The sequence below is a fragment of the Mirounga angustirostris genome, unplaced genomic scaffold, assembly GCF_029215605.1.
Source record: "Mirounga angustirostris isolate CCGP_5_RB_7025 unplaced genomic scaffold, mMirAng1.0.hap1 SCAF_9, whole genome shotgun sequence".
In the NCBI taxonomy this organism is placed as follows: Eukaryota; Metazoa; Chordata; class Mammalia; order Carnivora; family Phocidae; genus Mirounga; species Mirounga angustirostris.
In genome coordinates, this window is record NW_026991717.1 from 49,545,027 (window position 1) to 49,569,037 (window position 24,011).

Genomic DNA, 24,011 nt, shown 5'->3' on the forward strand with positions numbered 1-24,011 from the left:
TATTTGGGCCTCCGTATAACTCTTTCATACCATAAGTGTAACCAGTAACTAGATATTACTAATCTTGATTAAGGCTAGTGATGTACAAAATAATTAATCATAAGGGATTTACTAAACTCAGATTCTCTAGTTATCATCACGCTTCAAATTACTTTTGGTTAGAGGTGGTAAAAGGCTTTTAACTGCTGTACTCTTCATTTTTAAATTACCTCTTAAACTTTTTTAAAAACCGCATTGAAATGTAAACAGAATATTTCCTCAGGAGAATAAAGTGGATGTGTCATGGCTAGAAATACGATAGATTATACCTGTTAATCTTGTTTTCAGCCTATGTATTGATTATTCTCGTTTGAACAGTGATTCTCATCTTTGATCGGTCAGAGATCTCCTTGAGAATCTGAAAGCTGTGGATGATTTCTCCCAAGAAATGCACATACTCACATATGTAAAATTACTTCCACACTTCCTTGGGAGTCCTTGGACCCAAGTCCATCTTTGTTAAAGAGTCTTAATTTCAGATTAATATGCTGTTAGGGGCTTTGTAACACGTACAAATGGGGTAGTTTTTCTTTTTTTTTTTCTTCTGTTTTTTTGGAGGGGCTCAATTATATGAGAAAAATACACATTCATGACAGGAAAAATGATGAGCAAAAAAAATTTTAAGTCACCTTTAGTTCTTTTTACCTGGCAGTAACTGCTATTAGCATTTGGTGTGTGCTCTTTGCTATGCATAAAATTTATGTTTATCATATTGTTTTAATATTTTTAATTTCAATTTTATAGCATTTTTCATTAAAAATATAATTTTATGACCTCTAGTTTTTTTGTACATTTTTTTCTTTGAGGAGTTTCTTATAAAATATATCTGCTATAGTGATATTTTCTTGTTTTTCTGTGTTCTTTTGAATCCTTGTTTTATATAGTCCTTTTTATTGCAAAGAATTCATAATTTGAAGCTATAGTTTTGATTCTTGTGTTACTAGTCATTAGAATAGTGCTACTTTTAGAAATTCAGGAAATGTACCATCAGATGTCTGAAAATTGGTTTTCCATATTAACAGGTTTTTACAGACACCCTGGATTCAGGACTTTCGTATTGTAAAGTAGAGATTATGTTTACTTAGAGATTTATATGTTTTTTTTTAGTAGATACTAAATGAATTCAGTATCTGAAATTATCCTCTGACAATTTCAAATAATTATATTTGAAATATGGAGATCTTTTTAGCAACGGTTTGCAGTTTCAGTTAAGAGAAATATTTTCCTAGGAGTATTTTTATCTATTGCTATCTCTACTGAAGGAATGAATTATTTCAGTAAAGAAAGTGTTATATAAAATAATTAAAAAAAAAGACATTTTGGATTATGTTGAAAATACTATATATAAATCAATTACCAGAGAACTTTTTAGCAGTGGTAGTGTATGTGACATTTAATTAAATCCACTTTAAAAAATTAGGACTAGATTTTATGTATTCAGATTTTAATCTGTGTGGACTACAAAAACTCAGTTGAGTGTAATTGATTGACTTGATCTTTGCTTTATATCAGAGAGTAGCCAGAATGACACAGTGTTAATGGGAGAAACTGCTTATCCAGCTTTGGAGGAAACGAAGTCAGCCCTTGAGGTAAACTTGTGTTGTACTCTGTGCATATACGATAAGGAATATTCCTTAGTGAATACTAAGGAATAATTAAAGCTTCCATTTCTAGTTGTGCATTTTTTTTCTCTTTGAATTATAAACAACTTTTATTAAAAATTTTGATTCCACAGATTGGTCACTTTTATGATTAGAGTTAGTGTCTGTCTTACAAACTCTTAAGTGAGATGTCTTTTAATTTACCAAAGTAATTACAAAAGTAATTTCTATTCATTTACTCTCTAATAAAATTTTTTTGGGGAAATAGATTGCATTCTTGAATTATATTGAGAAATTATTAGGGTTTATCTAAAAAGGAAGATTCGTTTTTAAATTTGAGAACAAACTAAATCTTCTTTTTTGATGTTTTACTTGACTTTTGGATAAAACTAGATTAGGTGATTTTTACATGGCATAGCTATCGAAGTTTATTACTTACATAACCAGAGAAATTTGTAATCAGTCTTATGGGCTTCCTGACTACAGAGTTAGGCTCAAATAAACCCGTGGAATTAGTGAGAAATGAATCCTCTCTTTTTCTGTTGTCCTTAGTTTTTAAAGGTGAGTTTGTCAGCTTTTGTAGCCTACAATGATTAGGCACATTGATCTAATGCCTACAAGGATTAGTTTGATCTAATTCTGAGAGAATCGCCAAGGGGTTTGATGGTGTTTTCAAACTAAAAGATGAGCCTGCTGTTGTAATCTTTGTCTTTTGGGCAGGACTCCTCTATCTTTTATTTTAAGCCGAAATTACCATACTACTTAAGTACTGTTGTATACTTTGAGCTAAATAAATAGAAAATACAAGGCTCTTAAATAATTGTTAAATTTACTGTCTTTAAAATTATTCCTCAGAGAGAAGAAAAGTCATCTGAAGACAATGTCTATTTTGGGACTGTCAGTGATGATTCTGATATTGTTACCCTTGAGCCACCTAAGTTAGAAGAAATTGGAAATCCAGAAGCTCTAATTGTTGAAGAAGCACAGAGTCCAGAAGACTTTAACATGGGCTCTTCTTCCAGCAGCCAATATACATTCTGTCAGCCAGAAACTGGTAAGAGCTGTGTAAAGAATACACTGATAGAGACTCAAGGTCTCCTATGACCACGTTTTATAAAATGGCCAAGTTTTAAATATATTTGAGATTTTTTGTAAAATCTACTGTTCTATCTAGTGTTTTCTTAGATTGTAGGTCCTAGAGCAGAATTGCTATAACAATAAATACCATCTTTTATTAAGTAAACAATGAAAAAGTATCTTCAAGGAGCTTTGTTATTACCTGAAACAGTCTGAAATGCATTTGATATATTTTAGATATTTAAGGGTGGAAGATTGAGCCATTATAACTAAAAGCAGGAGAAAGTTAAGATTTCTACTTAAAATGGTACAAATTTTATATTCTAGAAATTGTGAAAGAAGCTTCTTATTGAAGTCTGTTAGATCCTTTCAACTGTTGGGGCACCTGGGTGGCTCAGTTGGTTGAGCGACTGCCTTCGGCTCAGGTCATGATCCTGGAGTCCCGGGATTGAGTCCCTCATTGGGCTCCCTGCTCAGCAGGGAGTCTGCTTCTCCCTCTGACCCTCCTCCCTCTCATGCTCTCTGTCTCTCATTCTCTCTCGCGCAAATAAATAAAAATCTTAAAAAAAAAAAAAGATCCTTTCAACTATTAATCATTTAACAAACATTTATTGAATGCTACTTATGTGCTAAACAGAGTTCAAAGAGCTGGCAGTACGTCAGTATCCCAAAGCCCCTGACCTTTGTATCTTTCATTTTAGATTGAGTTATGAAAGTGTGTCTATTTTAAGTCATGTTATTAACGCACTTAATGCCTACTGTTCAGACAGTGATTTGGAGGTTAAAATGTGAGTTCCTGAGATAATTCCTTTCTATATTTCTTTGACTCAGCTTGAGGGATGTATATAACATCTTTCAAGGTGGACATAAATATTTACACACAAAGTTACTGGGAAATAAAAGAATCAAAACTATCATTAACTCACAGTTTTTAACCAACCCTTGTAACTCAGGGATGAATTGGGAGAAAGACAAGTTGGAACACTGCTAGTGATTCCAAAAGTTCCTAATTTGATGCAAAAATAAGGATGTGTTTATTTCAGGTCATTTTCTTAGAGTTTACCATTCTTTAATATTTACATTTGCTAGAATCAGACAATGGAATTTCTGTTATTCCACTTCATGCTAATAAAATGTCAAGTAGAGATATTTAGCTATCTCATTTAATGGCAAGTTATTTTCAATTAGTATATCAGATTTCCTATAAACAGGAGCTTAAAAACACTTTATTCAAATATTTAAATACTCATCTGGCATTCTTAGTGGTCAGACTTTGCCAGAATGGTTTACATAGTATATTTATTACGAGGACTAATGAATTGACTTAGAATCTTTTTTGTTTATCAGATTTTATTTTATTTGTTTAAATCCAGGAGTCACGCTGTATTCAAGTAGTCTTCTTTCTTTCCTTTATTTTTTTGGAAGACTATAGATGCTGGTTTAATTTGAGAATATTCATGGGCCAGAAAAAGTAGTCACATTGAAGCAGGAGTATTGCAGAAGGGTCCAAGCAGACATTTAAGAAATTGATCCTACAAACTTAATTTTTTCAGGGACTTGGACACTTCAGAGCTCATTATTCTGGTTTTTATCTCCTTTCTGAACTTGGACTTCTTGGGGATTTTACAGTTTCAGTTAAGGGAAATATTACTAGGAGTATCTTTATCCATTGCTATCTGTCCTGAAGAAATGAATTATTTCAGTAAAGAAAGTGTTACATAAAATAATTTTAAAAAATTGAAAATATATAAATCAGTTGTCAAGAGTCTTCATTCTCTCTCATCTATTTTTTTGGTTTGTTAATCCCCTACTACCCATTGCCTGGGTTTTTGATTTTTCCTTTCCTTTCTTCTCTATCTCTGTAGGATTTCAAGTTTTTTCTTCTTCTAAATTAGATTCTTGTGGCAATATACTCTTTGTTCATTTAAGGAAGCTATCCACTGCCCCCGTACTGGACTCTCCCCCAAGAAAGCAAAGTTGGTAGTCGTGGAAAAGTTTGTATTGCATATGTGTTTTTTTTTTAAAGGCGTGATTGTTCAATTTTGATGGAACACAAATAACAATGTTCAGTGATAATTAAAATAAGTATTTTCAGTTCTCTTTTTCCTTTTTAATCTTTATAATAAAGCTTTATACATCTTTTTTTCCTGTTTATTCACAAAAGAAAGGTGGTGGGAGAAGCTGTGGAAGATTCCTGAATGCATAAGGGGATGGGATGATCAGCTGAAACCCCATGTTCCTAGCCAACTCGCTTTCCAAGGTGGTGTGACTAAATCCGATCAGCTTTTCTAGAGCTGAGTGTGCCGAGTCACATTTACTATTTACTTAGTGCTTTAAAGATAACTGTTGTCATCTGTGATACTCTAAACTGGTGTTCAAATTGATCTTGTAATAAAGCCGGTTAAGCTTATTGCATGCCTTTGCCTTGCCTGCATCTTGGACTATGGGCCAAATTAAGCTTTGAAAGAAATTTAGAACTCAGAATATTTTAGCTGTTGGATGTATGGGTTAAAAAAGACGGAAGCATTAGATAAGGATATGAATTTATTAATATGGATTAGGCTGGCTTGTTTACTTAGAATCATAATGAAGGCAGTATGCTAACGTAGAATTAAATTTATTTAAGGAGTTTTGACAAATGGTTTGTTTTTACATTTACCCATCTTAAATACTCCAGCCATGATCTTGAATGCCTTTGTATTATGTAATGCTTTGTTTAAGTCTTCCTTTCTTTCTCTTTGTCCAAGAAATGTAACCTCACAGCTGAGGCGACGGCATCTGGGAAAAACTAGTGATCAAGAATAACCAGATAAACATGATGGGCATAAGGGTCATGACCAAAAGATCTTTCAGTGGCATCTGTATCACTAAATATTAGGAATATTCCTTCATTCAGTAGTTCTTTTTGTCTTTGTGTGTGTTGTTGTCGGTGTGAAAGTTAACTGAATCCTCTGTGGCCCATCTTTAAAAAGTACTGGCTGCCCCAAGTCACCAGCTTTCCTGTGGCATGGATAGCCTGTCGTCTGAAGAACTGTTTTGCTTTTCTGAAGCATGTATGTTTGTTATTGGGAGCTCTTTGTTTCAAATTGAGGTTCACATTTTACTGTTGGTGCTTGCTTTTTTTTTTTTGTCCTTCTAACTGGCCTGTGGAAATTATTACTGAGCCATCTAACTTTCGGTGTCAACATGTAGTTTATTGATTGATGGAACAGTGTTAACAAGTTCTACATTTGAAGAAAACTGAAAGTGATTTTGTTAGTGGATATATTACCAGGACTTAAGATTTCTTATGGATTTTGTTGTTGTTTACTGTTCTTTTCATAAAGGAGCAGCACCAGACTAGTCCTTACTATCGGAGATAGCTGTTGTGTCACTTCCTCATGCTGACATATTTACTAGAGGGTAAAATTCATAACCTTCTAGTAAGAGTGGCAGTCGAAGGGAAGGGCTCATCTGACTTCTGGAAACCTGTGTTAAACTGTAGTGCTGTGAATGTTGATTGTGGACTCATAAAGGATGGAAATGAAACTAGGGTCCAGATACACCCAAGAAAACTTTTGGTAGTTACTGTACTTTGTAAGTCACAGGAACTTTTCGTATACCTCCCTGTGTTCCTTAAACAGCTGAGCTTAAATGATGTCTATTTGAAATTGAATGAAGAGAGTTTTTTTTTTTCTTTCCAGAAACAGTATCTGTTTATGGCTGTAATAGCAAAGAAATTTAATAGGCTATGAGAATGATTGTTCTAACAGTGTAAACTATAAGAGAAGTTTAAAAAATAAAACCAGCTAGACCCTCAAAGGCACAGAATATGATTAATAGATTCTTATGTATCACAATTGAAATCTTTTATGTTTTGGCTTTATGTTGATAAACTTGAAAACTTGAGTTTTTATTTGTGTTGTTTTGTTTTTGTTTTTGGCTGTCTTATGTAAAAGGGCATGTAGGGATGGCATTGATTATTCTAAATCATATTTATTGGAAAAGCTATTCTAAAATTTTTAATATTTACATTTTTCTTTTTAAAATAGTATTTTCATCCCAGCCTAGCGACGATGAATCAAGTAGTGATGAAACCAGTCATCAGCCTAGTCCTGCTTTTAGACGCCGCCGCGCTAGGAAGAAGACTGTCTCTAGTTCAGAATCTGAGGAACGGCTACTCCCCGAACAAGAAACTGAACCCTCTAAGGAGTTGTGTAAACGCCAGTTCAGCAGTGGTCTCAATAAGTGTGTTATACTTGCTTTGGTGATTGCAATCAGCATGGGATTTGGACATTTCTATGGTAAGTGTTTGAAAATTTGTTACATGTAAACAAATGGTGTGTATGGGCACTTGGCTAAGAGAGGAATTCTGGGATCTGTTTTTAGTGTCATCATTAAATATATGTCCTTGGAAAGCTTGCAATCTATTTGAGCCTCAGGTTTCTCATTTGGAAAATGGGGATAGTGCTACCTATCTCACAAAGCTGTTTTCCCTTAGGTTAGGTGGTATTTAAGAAATGTAGGGATTTTTAGCATGCATGTTTGTTTATTTTTTAATTTTTTTAAAGATTTTGTTTATTTGAGAGAGAGAGAGCAGAGTGAGAGCACACAAGCAGCAGGGAGGGGCAGAGGGAGAGGGAGAAGCAGGCTCCCTGCTGAGCAGGGAGCCCCATGCCAGGACCCCAAGATCATGACCTGAGCTGAAGGCAGACGCTTAATGACTGAGCCACCCAGGTGCCCCTAAACTTTGCTTGTTATTATCCTTACTAGTATTTATGTATATTATCTTTAATGCAAAGCCTTTTAAAAGTGTCTTAGATGAAAAGAGGAAGGAATTCCATGTGGTGTAATTTTTCACTGGGGAGGAGTCTTATTTAACATGTCTGTTTGTACAAAGATTAGACTGTTTGAGAACTGAACATTTCACACTCATTCACACACTCTGTATTAGAATTTTGAAAAAACACTTAAACGTTTTAGATCTTGTCAACTTTACAAATTTCAATTTGCCGTACATGAAGTACTTCTAGGTTTTTGCTGATAGGATCCACAATTTAACTTTTGGAATATTCCTGTTTTGCTAGTTCCCCCTTTCAACAATGTCTTCCTTATGCAAAAATTGAAGAGTTACATGTACGCTTTGTTAATATATGGAAAAGATACATTAAAAGCATACATAGTGTAATGTTAGAATAAACAAGACATTCAATACTTGTTTAAAGTCAGAGTCAGTAAAATGTGTTTCTTCTTATTTAACTTTATATTGATAAAAATGAGCTTTTAGACTCCTGGTGGATGCCTGCTTGACTTTAATGCTGAGATACTATAATTTGTATCCTCCCTTGAAGTTTATTGTAATGAGATTTGACTTGAAGTAATATGCTTACTTTTGTTTATTATCTAGCTGGAACAAATGTATGAATGTATTTTTGAGAGTGATCTTTTTCCCCACAGGTAAACATGGAAGTAACAAAGGAGAAGGTCTTATCTTAATCTTTTTTTCTTATTAAAAAAATTGGACAGTGATTTAATGTTGATCCAGATTGCATTAAAACCCCATCAATTGCATGACCTTTAAGTATTTTGTAGAACAATGTAGAGAGGAGTGCTCTCAAAATTGAGAAATTGCTGCTCTATTTAAGATTTTGGTTACTTGTAAAATTTACTTTAATGATATCTTTTCAGAATATGAAAAGCCTGGGTAATATGTAATAGTTTTGCATGGTGATGAGATTGGCTCAGTGAACATATAAAAACTGTTAGTTTTTCAAGGGCACTGTTTAAAGGACATCATGTTTTTGTCTTAATTCTGGCACTGATATCAACACTTTAAGAGCTCCTTTGAATTGATTTCAGAGCCAGTTTGAATTTCTCATGCACCATGAAGTTAGTCACTGCATACTCCATAATCAATCGTTTGCTTACTAATTATTTAACAAAAACATACTATTTAAATGAATTACTCAGAACATTCGCCAACCTCAGCTCTTTATAAATTTGGAGAATTAGATCTATTCCAGAAGGAGGGGAAAATTAGGATTGAGGGTAGTAAAACAGATTACTACAGGTATTTGGTACTGCTTCAGGTACAAAAGTTAAAAAAATCTTCATGTATGAAGCACCTGTCTTCCTGATGCTTTCTTTACATTGTAGGCTATCCATATTCTAAATCAACAGTGGAGTTCAGTTGATTCAATTTTCTCATGGAGTTACTTTAAGTATTGATAGGCTACCCTGCTCTTCAGACACTGTAACAGAATGTATCTACAGTGCTGAGTTATGTAGCACAGAAAAGAATCATAGCTCAAAAACTATACTTACTGAGTCATCCTGGAGGTGGTAGGATTTGAGCAGGGTCTGGTCTTACGCTTATGCTAGGCAGAAGGAAAGTGGAGCATTCCAGCAATGGAGAACCTGACAACCTGAAAGTAAACTTTGCTGGGTTTGGGAGCAAGGAGAAAACTGGACTACAGCAGAGTAGATAAATTAGAAATAGTGGAGTAAAACGTTCGAGTGCGTGGGCTGGTGTTATGTTGTAAAACATCTTGGAATCTGGGTAAGAGTTTGATTTATAGAGTAACCTCACGGTAATTTTAGAGGAAAAGAGCAAGGAGGCATATGGTATGGGAAAAATTAAGACAGTTAAGAGGGTATGTAATCCTACTATTTGGTGATCAGGCGTTTACAATTATAGTGAAGATGGGGATGGAGAGAAGGTTAGTGAAATAAGGGACACTGAAGTAATAATGGAAAACATAACTTTGAGCCAGGATACTTACGATATCGGTGGTTTACTTTTTAAATTCCAAGAAGTATGCTAGCTGCTTTATTTTTGGAATTGGGGGTGTTTCTAGGAAAGTTTTGCTAGATGATAAATAGATGGTGAGCACAGTTTGGTTTGTTTTTATCCAACTTTATTCTAGAATGGTTTAGGGCAGGTGTTAAGGTTCGATTTTTTTCATGAAGCCTCCCCCAAAATTGTGCCCAAACAGGCAGGTGGATGTATTGGCCGGAAGCTCTGGTAAGATTGGACTCAGAAGAGAAATCTTAGAGCAGTGGTAACAAAAACTGGGTTTTTATGATTAAGATAGGCAGATCTGTAGACATGACAAGAAGGCCAAAGATTGTACCTTGGGTGGTAACACTTTGTAGTTAGGCAGCTAAAGATGTAGGGAAAAAAGCCCCAATAGTTATTAGATAAAGGCCACATAGCCAATATATGTTATGTGATAGTACTGCAAATTCAGATCTCAACACATACTTTTAGGTTATTTTCCAAGGGGTAAAGGAATTCATCCTGTCAGCAGTTTGAAAAAAAAGAGGTTTTCTGTTATTCTGGGAACTGAAAATGAGTTTTCAACACTTAAAAAAATCTGAGATTCTTTTGAGTAATATTGAGACAAATTTGCCATGCTTTTATAAATTGGAAAATTGAAAGAGAGGAAGTGAACCTTAACAGAAGAGTATCATAGCTGGTAACAGTTGTTTGTAATTTGGCAAAAGTTTTCTTTAGTGTTTTTCAAGATTATTGAAGAAATTGAAAGTTAATTTTTTTTAGCAGTAGGGGAAGAAATAGTAAGCTATCATTACATCCTTTCATTACAAAATCCTGTGACATCTTAATAATAATAGTATGCCACTTGGTAGATGTTAAGGTCAAGGTTGCCAAATGCCTTTTGCTTTATTTTTGATTCAGTGTGTGTGTGGTTTTTTTTTTTTCTCTCTCTCATGCATGAAGCATGTAGCAGCACGTGAACAGCATGTCTTGGCAAATTAACATTTTAGTTTTTAGGGTGAAAATATAGGGAATCCTATAGTTGGTTTAAGATTTATCACCGCAGGGATGGGGGTGATGGTACTCTAGGACAGACCTAACTAATGCAGAACTCTTAAACGATTTGGCTGTGAGAATAGTGAGTAATCACAGCCAGTTTTTTCCTTGTTGTACTTTATGGGCTGTGTTACATCATTTACTAGGCAAATAGAGTGAGAAAAAAGAGACATTCTTATTTTTCCTTATTGACTTACATCCTGTCAATAGATTCCATGGTTTGTTTCTTTCCCTGCTGAAGACAACACTTTATGTACCGCAACAATCTCTCAAAAACAACAAACTTGACTGCCCTCGATATAGTAAGATTAAAAATAAAAGCTTTTTTAATTTTTTTAAGAGTAACGTAGGTTGGCTTGTTTTAGTCAAAAGGATAGTGAACTACTTAAATGTCCCTTGGTGTATGCTAAATAAAAAAAAATATATATTAACCTACTTGGGCTGATCTATATTAACATCCATCCACCACCATTTGATGAATGACACCATGAGATTTTACTTAATCTTTTGTTTATATAATCAGAGTTTTTATAGAACTGTGAAATGCTGGCCTTAAAATGATCCTATCCAGATTAATCAGTTAAATATATACAGATTAAGTGTTTTATTATATGTTTTAAAATATTGGTCACCATAACATTTCTCATATATATATATATATGTGTGTGTGTGTGTGTGTGTATATATCCCTAATAAAAATTTTCATTTTTCAGGCACAATTCAGATTCAGAGGCGTCAACAGTTAGTCAGAAAGATACATGAAGATGAATTGAATGATATGAAGGATTATCTTTCCCAGTGTCAACAGGAACAAGAATCTTTTATAGATTATAAGGTATGTACTACTAACAAACTTTATGAAAAAGAATTGTTAGCCAATAAAATTATAGGACTATTCAGATACAAGTACAAAGCAGATTAGTGAGTCAGTAGTAACAATAATACTGTAATTGTTGATTACTTACTGTGTCCGAGTCATTGCGAGTACCTCACATATAGTATTTCTCTTATTGCTTACCATAGCCCTGTGAATTAAGCAAGTATTAGCTTCATTTCATAGATGGGAAAGAGGTTCAAAAAAGTTAACTTCTCGGGGCACCTTGGTGGCTCAGTCGTTAAGCGTCTGCCTTAGACTCAGGTCATGATCCCAGGGTCCCGGGATCGAGCCTCGCATTGGGCTCCCTGCTCAGCAGGAAGCCTGCTTCTCCCTCTCCCACTCCCTCTGCTTGTGTTCCCTCTCTTGCTATGTCTCTCTCTGTATCAAATAAATAAATAAAATCTTTAAAAAAAAATAAAAAGTTAACTTTTCCAAGGCTAGCAATTGGCAAAACTGAATTTATTTGACTTCAAAGATGTTATTTCTAACTACTATAATTAACATTATTTTTAATTAATAATATATATAGGAAACATTATTAATATTATTTTTACAGAACTAACAAAACATTTTCAGTCAGTGAGAAAAAGGAGAGTTTGTAGCCTCTCTCTAAGATCTTTCCCCGATCAAGGGAAATAATCAGCCAGTCCTTTTTCTTCAGTTTCTCATTGGGTCTGATGGAAAAGAGAGCATGTTATACTTGCCTCCCTAAACTCACCTAACATCAGCAGGACTGTGCTGTCCATTAACACCTGTGTGGGTTTATGAGGACCAGTGTAATAGCTGGTCTCTTCTCTGGTTCTTCACAAGAAGGGTATAGGGCTTGTAGAAAAAACTCAGGTAGAAAAGTAAACAGTTCCTTTTTCCTTCCATTCCCCCCAAATTTCCCTCACAATTTATGTATTCCTTATAGGGCTATGATTATATTTCTTTAGAAGACAGAATCCCACTTGACATCTGGATTATGTCTTTTTTCAGGCAGGGACTACTGAAGTTATTTGTAAATAGTGTAGTTTTTCCTACCTTGATCAAAGGATGTTATAAAAAGAGTAGGCATTTTCTTCTTCACCACCATGGTTTCTGGTTCCATAGGATGATGTTGGCTTTTAGAAGACTGACTCTGCATAGATCTTTATTGAGTCGGTTCTTGTAGGCCTCTTACCTCCAACTATTAAATGTGGTTTGGATTTTGAAGCTTCATGGGAGACCTGCCCAGGATTTGCTTATCAGGCACTTCAAGATTATGAAGTTTACTGAATGCAGAATATACCCTCCAATCATTCTGTGGTCCCTTGTGCTTTTGCATTTAAAGATAATGCTACATTAGTCTGTACTACTCCATGGTCCACTTCTTTTATTTATTTATTTATTTATTTATTTATTTATTTACTTACTTACTTACTTACATATAATGTATTCTTTGTTTCAGGGGTACAGGTCTGTGATTCATCAGTTTTACACAATACACAGCGCTCACCATAACACATACCCTCCCCAGTGTCCATGGTCCACTTCTGTTGGGTACTCAAAACTTGTTTTCTCTCCAGATGAAATGATTATAATGAAATTTTTAAACAAATTTCTTTAGAGAGAGACAGAGAGTACAAGCAGGGCAGGGGGGTGGGGTGCAAATGGTGAGGGAGAGACTCCTAAGCAGGCTCCACGCTCAGCCCCAACTCGAGGCTCAGTCTCAGGATCCTGAGATCATGACCTGAGCCCAAATCGAGTAGGATGCTTAACCGACTGAGCCACCCAGGCACCCCTGGTTATTGTGAAATTTTAAATTTTAATTTGTTCTTTGATGACTAATGAACCAGATAACGAACCATCCATTTCAGATGGTTATTTTCAAGTGGAAATACTGTCATTTTCCTAAAGGACATTTTTCTTTTGTTTCTATATATCCGATTTTTTGGTCTGATTCAAATGGGATAACTGTAATGTCTGTGGTAAATTAAGTAAAATTTAAGGATCATTTGCTGATTTATATATAAGGTATTTTAACTGACTGGATAATGCTATAACCATTAGCCTATTTAAGCATATTGTTTAGTTTCTTGCTGTTTTGGTGAAAGTTTGTTACTAATATATATGTTGAAAGAGATATTCAAGGCTACTTTGAAATGCAGCAAAATTTTGTAAACCTAATTGAACATGGTTTCCTCTCTTTCAAGGGTGCTTACTTCAGAGTTACATTGCTAATCTGATGATATTCTCTTCAGAAGATTATTTGAAATCGGAGAAATTAGTTATAAATGTTACCAAGATTCAGTCCTCTAAGAAGTGCTGAGAGAACTTGTAGGACTTACCTGAACCTACTTTGGGATGTTAATTGGCACAGGGTGAAGATCTTTCAGATAGGACTAAGATTACTGAAATGTTTTCCTTTCAAAGAGTGCCGAGAATATAAATAGAATTTTTTGAATCCTCAGGTCATCTCTAGCTATAATTTTCCTTTTTATAAAAGATCATGTCCTTCACCCAAGGGTCAGAGAAGCCTTTAGTCCTGCCTAAATTCTCTTTAGGAGACTTCTCAGGAGAGATTGGAGTTCTGTAGTCAGAAGATAGACCAGTCTCCTTTTCTCCTGACTTTTAAGTGGGCCTAGAAACCATTAAGGCTTTCATATGATTATGGAAAATAATCAGTAATCACTAATAAACACTAATCAGAAGTACCCCTAGCTCTATTTTAGAAATCTTACTAGGGATAAACCAGGCTCTAGCTCATTTTTTCCAGTTTTTAAATCCTTCCAGCGTGCTTGTTGTTATTTTGATGTAGCTCTGTGCTGTGCATTTTCTTGCATATGAACCTTGTATTTTCTGATTTTTATGTATTGAAATACATATATATATACTCTACAAATATATATATGTATATATATATATACACTACATAAAGGATAGTCTCTGTAGAAATAGATACTAAAAATTTATGAGTATTGGTTACATAGGATTATGTCTTAAAGATTTGAATTGAGCTTTTAAATGAAGCATTTGCATTCTTCTTCTCTTCAAAAAATTTAGTCTTTGAAGGAAAACCTTGCAAGATGTTGGGCCCTTACTGAAGAAGAGAAGATGTCCTTTGAAACTCAGAAAAAGAACCTTGATACAGAAAATCAGTATTTAAGGATATCTCTGGAGAAGGAAGAAAAAGCCTTGTCTTTATTACAGGAAGAGTTAAGGAAACTAAGAGAACAGATTAGGATATTGGAAGATAAAGGGACAGGTACTGAATTAGTCACAGAAAATCAGAAACTTAAGCAGCATCTGGAAGAAGAAAAGCTGAAGACACACAGCTTCCTTAATCAGAGGGAGACTCTTTCGGCAGAAACAAAGATGCTAAGGAGGGAACTGGAGAGAGAACGACTAGTAACCATGGCTTTAAAGGTGGAACTCCAGCAGTTAAGCTCTAGTGAGTCATATGGCAACCCAGACTCTCCCAATGTATTGACTGAAAAAAAGGAAATAGAAGTCTTACGGGAAAGACTCACTGAGCTGGAGCAGAAGCTAAACTTTGAACAGCAGCGTTCTGATTTGTGGGAAAGACTGTATATTGAGGCAAAAGATCAAAATACAAAACAAGAAACCGATGGAAAAAAGAAAGGGAGCAGAGGAAACCACAGGGCTAAAAATAAATCAAAGGAAACATTTTTGGGTTCAGTTAAGGAAACATTTGATGCCATGAAGAATTCTACCAAGGAATTTGTGAGGCATCATAAAGAAAAAATTAAACAGGCTAAAGAAGCTGTGAAAGAAAATCTGAAAAAATTTTCAGATTCAGTTAAATCCACTTTCAGGCATTTCAAAGATACTACCAAGAATATCTTTGATGAAAAGGGCAATAAAAGATTTAGTGCCACAAAAGAAGCAGCAGCTAAAAAACCAACAACAGTCTTTAGTGAATATTTACACCCACAGTATAAGGCACGTACACAAAACCAGAATAAAGGCCCTACTCTGCAAAGAGAGGGAAGGAAAGAAAAGCCAATTCACTTTGAAGAATTTAGAAAAAATACAAATTCACAGAAATGCAGTGCCGAGCATGACTGTAGTGAAAATTATGATTCTTTCAGAAAGTCTTGTTCTGGTGTATTTGAATGTGCTCAACAGGAATCCATTAACCTTTTTAATATGAAAGTGTTGAATCCTGTAAGGATAGATGAATTTAGACAGTTAATTGAAAGGTATTTATTAGAACAACTGGATAGTTTTCATCATTGGAAAGAACTTGATCAATTCATCAATAAGTTTTTCCTAAATGATGTCTTTATACATGATCAGAAGCTCTTCACTGACTTTGTTAATGATGTTAAAGATTATCTTAAAGACATGAAGGAATATCAAGTAGATAATGATGGAGTGTTTGAGAAGTTGGATGGATATATATATAGACACTTCTTTGGTCACACTCTTTCCCCTCCATATGGACCCAGGTCGGTTTACATAGCACCATGTTATTATAATAGTTTTTAACATTTATAGATTGGGTAGCATTTTTATCATTTTAACATCTTGGATTGTTACTATCCTTGAAGTACTTTTTGTAAAGGAAAAAAAAAGTGCTATTTGTAAAAGTACTTTATTGCCAGAGAATTTAGAATAAATTAAGTTGAAAGATAGAATTTTAAGTTAATAGCTATTACAAACTGAAAATTTCATATGATCAGTTTGACTTGAGCAAATAGTTTAATTTCTGCCTTAAAAATGAGCTAAGGATATGCAAATCCTATTTTAGCCTCTTGTTTCTTTTCATTCTAGTTTATATGAAAAGATAATCATCTTAAGTGAAATGATTTTTCTTTGGTCTTTTATTTATTTACTCACTTTGGGAAGCTAGGGTGAACAATACAGATTTCAGTCCGAAATCAGAAGAGCTCATATGTAACAATTTGAATTGGCCCCCTTATTTGTCTATTCCATTTACCAACTAAATTATGATACTTAATACAGTTACTATACAATTATTGTTCATAAAGGTAGAGGCAAACTTAGTAAGCCACAAGTTATAATGTGTGTGCTTTATATACATAATTTCTAAAAATAACTCGCTTATCAGCTTTATATTCTGTAACATGAAACTCGCCTAATCTTCAAATGTTAGCTTTATTTTTTGAGTTATATTTATCTTTTTTGAATAAATGTAATGTGTCTATAAAATAATGAGACTGATTCTGATATCTTTAGTCTTCAAATATCTAGTGCCTAAATGAGCAAAACATTGTGAGGCTGCCCTGACAAAACATGAAAAATTCTTGTCATCAAGGAGCTCACAAGCTTTTGGAGAGTTAGGTAAATATAAGAAATGAAATGGAGGTATTGGAGGCACATTGTATATGGCGGCCTCAGCCTGGAGATGTTTGGGAAGGCTTCAGGGTGAAGTGATCTTTGAACTGCACTTTAAATTGGTTTTTGAAGGCGAATTGGGAATTTGCTAAGCAGATAGAGTAGGACATTCTCTCTCAAAGAGAACTTCATTTGCATAGATTTGGAGAAGTGAAGACAGGCCACTTTAAGGAGGCAAGGTAGTGCTGGGGTATGAAAAGAAAAGATACAGATCTTTTGTGAAGATCTGAAGGACCTCATTTTGTGCTAAAGGACTTGCCTCATTGCATTTTGGATCACTGGCAACAGCCTGGAGGGTTGGTTGGAAAGAGTGAAGCTAGAAGCTAGCCGGTGGTCTTTGGAAAAATACAGACATGAGCTGAAGAGTATCTGAACTAGGGTAATAGTAGGAGTGGGAAGGAGACAGATTTGAATAATATATAATTTGAATAATATATAATAAGTAAAATTGGTGGTATTTCTTGTGAAAGAGAAGTAGAAAGTAACAATTGCAGATTTCAGGGTTGGGTCACTAGTTGGGTAGTGGCATCACTAAGATAAGGGATACCAGATGTTTTGGGTAAGGGGAATTGGAAAAGAGAATTGTGCTTGTAGCTACCTATTGACAGCCAAGTGGAAAGAATTAGTTGGCCATTAGTTACAGGACTCTTTCTAGCCCAGACTGTGTGTGTGTGTGTGTGTGTGTGCATGCGTGTATAGATTGTCTAGGCTGGGGGTGTTTTATCAGACTCCTGGGGCACACTAACACCTACGGGGTTGTAGAGAAAGAAGGCTGAGAATACCAGAGTGTGGCGGCAAGAAAATCCAAAGATCATCTCAAGTGAAAAGAATATATAAGGATGTCAAGCGCTTTAAACCTTAAACAAGAGACTGGATTTCTTGGTTGGGAATTGGGTGGCTGTGAATGGCATTATGGAGTGTTTCAGTGAGGTAGTGACAGAAGCAGCCTGATCATAGGGAGTTTGGGGAAAGCAGTAGAAATAGACGTTGTTTATGAACCTTAGCTGTGGCTGTAGGAGAGCAAAAAGAAAAAGAGACTTTATTTAGTTTGTAAGAGATATATACATATTCCAGCTGAGGGATGAAGCCAATGGCGAGGGATTGATTTTGAACGAGAGGAGAAATAATGGAAACACATCTCATTATTTTATTGTCACATTTCTATTTAATCTGTTGAGTATTTCCCCTTTTTGCCACTATAGTATGTTTGTCTATTTTTTCTGTAGGGTAAAAGTATAATACTGAATCTTTTTGGTATGGTTGTGTTAGGATTATACTTCAGATTAACATCCTTTTTCAGAGTGTTCAGATAATAGATTAATGGAGAAAAAAACATTAAAATTGTTTCTTGTTTAAATTTAACTCTAACATAGATGAAAAATGTGTTTACTGCTTTCAGTCGACCAGATAAAAAGCAACGTATGGTAAATATTGAAAACTCCAGGCATCGAAAACAAGAGCAGAAGCACCCTCAGCCACAACCTTATAAAAGGGAAGGTAAATGGCATAAATACGGTCGCACTAATGGAAGACACATGGCAAATCTTGAAATAGAATTGGGGCAGTTACCTTTTGACCCTAAATATTGATCATCATGATTAAGTTAAATTAGAAAACGGTAACAGAAACATGGATGCTTTCTACAGTGTTTGGTGTTGAAACTAAAAGGAAATTATCAAGATAATGTCTATCATTTCTAAGTATCAATTTGATGACTTTATTATTTAGAAGCATCAAGCAAAAGCTTACTAACTTGCATTTTCCTTATAGTTTAGCTTTGCTGAATTTTTTTTTGGCACTGGAAATGTTCAACTGTAGTTTTAAGGAAGCCGGGCATGCAACAGATTTTGTGCATGAAATGAGTCTTCCTTTCAACGTATGAGTTTAAAGCAAGTTCAGATCATATGACAAAGTGTAATTAACACTGATATTTATGTTAAATTTGCAGTAGAGCTTGAAAAAAGTACATTTTGATGGAATTTCATCTTTAACATTCTATAATCTTACACCTGCTTCTTGTCTTTTTGTGGGTTCGAGCCCGTTGACTTGTGAAGAATTTGCTGCCTTCTTATGAGCTTGCTTACTTGTTCTTTTGTGAAATTTCTTGAACATCTGAATATTGTGGAAGAAACAATAAAACTACACCATGAGGAAAACTAAAGGTCTTTATTTAAAATCTGGCATTTGTATTAATATATTTTATACTTTGTGATATTTGGTAAAGCAGTTCAGTGGTTTTTTGCTAGTTACATGAATCTTACGCAGTGTTTACAGGCATATTTATGCAGCATCTGAATGTCTGTACCCAGCAATATCTATTTCTTTAGGAAAGATTTAAACACAGTTCAGAATTTTATCTTCTGTTGAGTGTCCCCTTTAATTTCCGTTCATAGACATATATGTGACTTCCAGTTTGACCTTCTGGCAAGTGAGTGTGGAAGAACACAGCAGTTCTCTCATAGTTGCTTGAAATTAAGAAAGCACTTATTTCCTAGAAGTAAATAAATGTTTAAGTAAATAAAGGCTACATTTTCTGAGTACTGTTTCAAGAATTTTAGAATGACCTGATTTGTGCCTCTACCACTTTTTTCTTAATAAAACTATAGTTTCTTTTTAATCAATTGATTTTAGAGAGGGAGAGAGAGCACAAGTGGGTGGGGAGGGGCAGAGGGAGAGAGAATCTCAAGCTGACTCTGCACTGAGCACGGGCCTGACACAGGGCTCAATCTCATGACTCAGATGACTGTGAGATCATGACCTGAGCCGAAACCAAGAATCAGACACTTAACCAACTGTGCCACCGAGGTGCCCCAAAGCAATATAGTTTCTTAATAAAGAATTAACTCATGGTAAGTAACATATATATCTTGGTAGTTATAGAACTGGGATAGATTTTGACCAGGGAAAAGAACCAATTACAAAATATGGGGCTTGAAAGGAACCATAAAAAAGTTACGTTGTCTGTTTACCTGAGTGCTAAACCGGAGGTGAAATAGTGAGTTTTCCCCTTTTTCATGTTTCCTTACCTCCTCTAAAATGCTGAAGATGATCAAGTGAGTAGGCAATGTTGAATCACTGTGAAACTCTTTATCTAGCCAGTTTAAGGGATTCAGATAGAATATATCTGCTTCATCAAGGTACTGGCTTTTTCCAGTCAGGTCTGGGGGACATTGGAGAAATCTCATTGGAAGTGGGTAGTGGACATGGCTGTAAAGAGAAAGTTACCATTATAGTTACATGAAGTTAAAAAGGTGAAAGTTTTCCAATTACTCTCAAGATTTATCATGTTCACATAACAAAATGTGAAGTCTGAATCTAAACTGGGTCCCATTAAGGTTAAGAAGCAAGCCTTTAATGTAGTTTTCTCAGAGATGTACAGTAGGATTCTTAGACCACGTGCCTGCGCAGCAGCCTTCAAGTCCAAACTAATGCATGAAACTCCATTTCAAGATGGGATAGAAAGTCAGCAGCGTGGGAGACCCCATATTCTCCAACCTTAGTATGCTTTTCCAGGAAAGGCCTGAAGTGGGTGACTTATTAAGAGAATAATTATCCATAGGCTTAATTGGCAAGGTAGAAAACTTCATGAACCAGAGAAAAGGATTCTTGCTTTCTTCCCTTTCTGCTCTGAAAGGGGATGGATCACATCTTTGAAAGGTGGTTCCTGTATGGGTTTTGTTGTTGTTGTTGTTCTATATTTATATAAATAGATTGGGTGATAGAGAGCAGCATATGTTCACTGATTCAAATCCAAGTAAGTAATGGTTTTATTGTGGCATAGAAAGACTAGACTGCAGTAAAAAAGATGGATTGATGAATTATGACAACTTAAGCCAGTTACTTGGGCCCGGCAAAAGCCATGTTTATAACTGCCTAAGGAAAAATAAACATGTGATAGAGGTTTATGTTATCTATGAACTGCATACAAAGTAAATTTACACAAGACCTACACTTGACGACTTGTATAATTTAGGAGAGGAAGGTCTTGCTTCAGGGAGAAAACCAAAACAAAGCTGAGAAAACAGCTGTAAGCTTTCTACTCCAAAGTAGGCATTATAGATATTTTTTGCTCCATTGTGCAGTTTGAAAAATGTAAGATGAGAACTTGATGAACTACTCAAAGCCTGAGACATCAGCTATACAACCATGTACGGAAAGCATCTTGAAGTCTTTATAATTCCTGTTCTCTGCCGTGTTACTGCTAATGTGAGCATGGAGGGAGAGTGAGTGTCCTGCTCTCAGCTCTAGTCTTTTTTATATAGTAGGTGAACCTCAATTTGAAGGGGTATTTGGGTCGGACATCTAACCTGTGGCTTTTGCTAGGCAGTCCCAACTTTCCAAATTGTGTATTAATGATTGGCATTAATGATTCAGTTAATTTAACGCTTTTGCAGAACTCTACTTATCTTAAAATGATAACAGCTTTGATACTCAGTTAATTGAATGTGCACATGGAAAATTAACTTCAGACTGTTTAAAGCCAGGTTAAGTAGATGTAGAACTTTTTCAAGGAAAGCAGTTTGCTTTACATAACCTTGTACTGTTATTAGGCAATTGGAAGCAGAGGACCAGATGGATTTCTGTTTAAATGTCCTGCATAGTAAAGGCAGTTTTAGTGTTGTATTTCTCAGAAATACTTAATTCAAGCTTAGAATATCATCTAATTGAATTTCCTAATTTTTATAGGTGGAACAACTAATATAAATAGAGATTAAAAAAAGACTGGTTTAAGACCAGGGCAGTGGTCCAGCAGTAAATGTGGCGTAGAATCTAGTGTTTTGAGATTAATTAAAAATTTTAAAAATAGAAGATGTATTACAAAGATTTGTAGTAAGCTCAATGGTAATTTCTTTTAATACGGTTACCTTCAAATAACCTCTAAAATATTTTATATTACATTTAAAGCAGATCATTTAAATGTAAGTCATTCATATTTTAAAATTTTATTTAAAAGTGATATATGATTTTTATTGACATACTTCAAGTAGCTTTTAAAATTCAGTGAATATATATGGATAGAAGTTTCAGATTTCTTAGTCATTTGATCAGTTATCAATTAAACTCAGGAACCTGAAAGGAATTTTGAAGTAGTTCGTTTCATTTTCTTAATAGCACATAGTGGAACAACTTTTATTACCTATAATAAGGAGTAGAGTGGCAGGGCATCATTATAAATACTGAAGCTGGAGATTTATTGGGATTATTGTAACAGAGTTCTTGAATATGAGTCATGACATCAAGAGTACCCCGTTGATGAACTAAACCAGTATAGAGGGCAAGGAGCATATTCGATAAAAACAGGAAACTGAGAGCTGGTTTCTTCCACGTTTTCAGGTGGTTTAGTGAGTACCCTGTAGGAAGACAGACATGTTGAACCATAATACTGGCATTCTTGTTTTAGGATAGCTAAGGAAATGTTAACTGCAAATACATTTGTAATCTTTAATGGAAGTAGCACAAACTGAAATGGTGTCATGGGGAAACAAGAAATGAGCAATAGGTATCTTTATAATTTCTCTAACCATTCACTGTCCTTGTCCTCAGGTCTTTACCTTTTTCTAGAAAGAATTGAAGGATAGTGGGAAAAGAATGGCGAGGGAGTCCAGCAAACCCAAATTTGAATTCTAACTCTGGCACAGGTTGCTTTCTTTACTTTGCTGAGAATTATTTTCCCCATCTGCAAATGGGATAACAGTAACTTTTCCAAGTGTTAGAAAAAACTTACATCCAGTGCTTGTCCTGGTACATAGTAGTTCATTTGTCTGTCTCTTCTCTTTAATCTCCCAAGCACTAGCAATGGATGGTGTACATATAAGTCTCCATAATTCTGGAGGAAGTGTGGCAGAGTGTCCTTTTAGGAAAATACACCACTGAGCGATTTTCAGTAGTTACCCATGCCACCATACATAGAGTATCTTTTTCTGAAAGAAGTATGTCTTTTCTTTCACCACAGTGTTGGGCAATTTGGAGATGCTGAACAATTTCTTTTTTAATTTGTAAAAGTAATTCTTGCGTGTGGCAAAAAAAACAAGCAGAACAAACAGAGTAAATGAAAAGTAAAAGTCCCCCGCCCCCTTTCTATAGTCCTCCTCCCCCGCAGTGGCCACTGATAATGAGCACATAAGGATCTGTCGAAAATACCCATAAAAAAACAGCCCTTTGCCCTGGAAAAGAATAAGCTTATTAATGAACTTGGCATTTTGTTCATACTCCCCATGTCCTGTCCCCATGGAATTAGATAATTGTTCTTTTGGAATTTGAGTATCCAGGATCCAGTCTGTGGCTTGCCTGAAATTTTAGCACTAATTCCCACTGGGGCAAAGGCACTGTTTCCCATGATCATCACCTAATTGACTGCTATCAGCTGTCTTAGCTTGGCTCAATTACTGAAAATAACTGAACATGAATAAAATTAATTTTGAACTGTTCCCGTTTAAGGACACTAACATAAAGTTGGCCTAGGAGGGACTGTTTCAAAAACAGGAGTAAATTAAGACCTGTAACTTACTTGAATCACATCTAGTACTTCACATTAACTGAAGACACTCATTCTTTCAGCTTACCATTGTCATAAATTAAAAAGACAGTATGTATTAACATTCAGTTTAGGAAAAACTGAAGATACCTTTTGTTGTACACTTAAATGTATCTTAACTAGGTATGGTGCCTTTACAGCTCTTTTATCTGTCTTCATTGTATACATTATATTGTATATAAATAATATATAATAATTGAAAATTTAGCTATTGAAAATAATAAAATAGCTTCATCTATTCCAAGACATCTGACACCTGCCACTTGATAGCTGAACCAGATTTGGCCAAGAAATCTTTTTTTTTTATTATTATTATTATTTTTATTTATTTATTTATTTTTTTAAATTTTTTTTTTTTTAAAGATTTTATTTATTTATACATGAGACACAGAGAGAGAGAGAGAGAGGCAGAGAGAGAAGCAGGCTCCCCGCGGAGCAGGGAGCCCGATGCGGGACTCGATCCCAGGACCCTGGGATCACGACCTGAGCCGAAGGCAGACGCTTAACTGACTGAGCCACCCAGGCGTCCCTGGCCAAGAAATCTTATATGCTCAATTTCATTCCTCCAGGAAGTGTTTTAGATAACATTACCTATAGTTCATTCTGTTCATTAGTTGGACTATCACACATCCCTCTCACTTACTACTACTTGAAATAGCTGATTAGCCAAAACACATTCTAAAAAGTAGTGTGATAAAAAATGTAGGAAGATCAAGAAAATTAAAC

General features: G+C 35.0%; 2 protein-coding genes across 11 annotated transcripts in view; one reads left to right on the forward strand and one right to left on the reverse strand.

Moving 5' to 3' along the window:
* Positions 1–18,919, forward strand: part of CCPG1 (cell cycle progression 1) — a 41,154-nt gene extending 22,235 nt beyond the window's left edge. The window contains exons 4-11 of one of the 4 annotated variants that reach the window (XM_045900035.3): positions 1,552–1,628; positions 2,496–2,694; positions 4,882–4,977; positions 6,749–7,000; positions 8,154–8,180; positions 11,244–11,365; positions 14,432–15,840; positions 18,150–18,919. In XM_045900035.3, coding sequence (XP_045755991.1) covers positions 1,552–1,628; positions 2,496–2,694; positions 4,882–4,977; positions 6,749–7,000; positions 8,154–8,180; positions 11,244–11,365; positions 14,432–15,840; positions 18,150–18,339 — 2,372 coding nt within the window. In that variant the 3' untranslated portion in view covers positions 18,340–18,919. The remainder of the gene's footprint in view (positions 1–1,551; positions 1,629–2,495; positions 2,695–4,881; positions 4,978–6,748; positions 7,001–8,153; positions 8,181–11,243; positions 11,366–14,431; positions 15,841–18,149) is intronic. The other 3 variants (XM_045900036.3, XM_045900037.3, XM_045900038.3) reach the window with 3 other exon arrangements.
* Positions 382–24,011, reverse strand: part of PIGB (phosphatidylinositol glycan anchor biosynthesis class B) — a 57,244-nt gene continuing 33,614 nt past the window's right edge. For 6 of the 7 annotated variants that reach the window (XM_054513543.2, XM_045900039.3, XM_054513540.2 and 3 more), the window contains 3 exons: positions 21,888–22,101; positions 19,777–19,957; positions 18,898–19,241 (listed from right to left, as the gene is read on the reverse strand). In XM_054513543.2, coding sequence (XP_054369518.1) covers positions 19,104–19,241; positions 19,777–19,957; positions 21,888–22,101 — 533 coding nt within the window. In that variant the 3' untranslated portion in view covers positions 18,898–19,103. Of the gene's footprint in view, positions 11,556–18,897; positions 19,242–19,776; positions 19,958–21,887; positions 22,102–24,011 lie in introns of those variants that run through there. The other variant, XM_054513541.2, reaches the window with a different exon arrangement.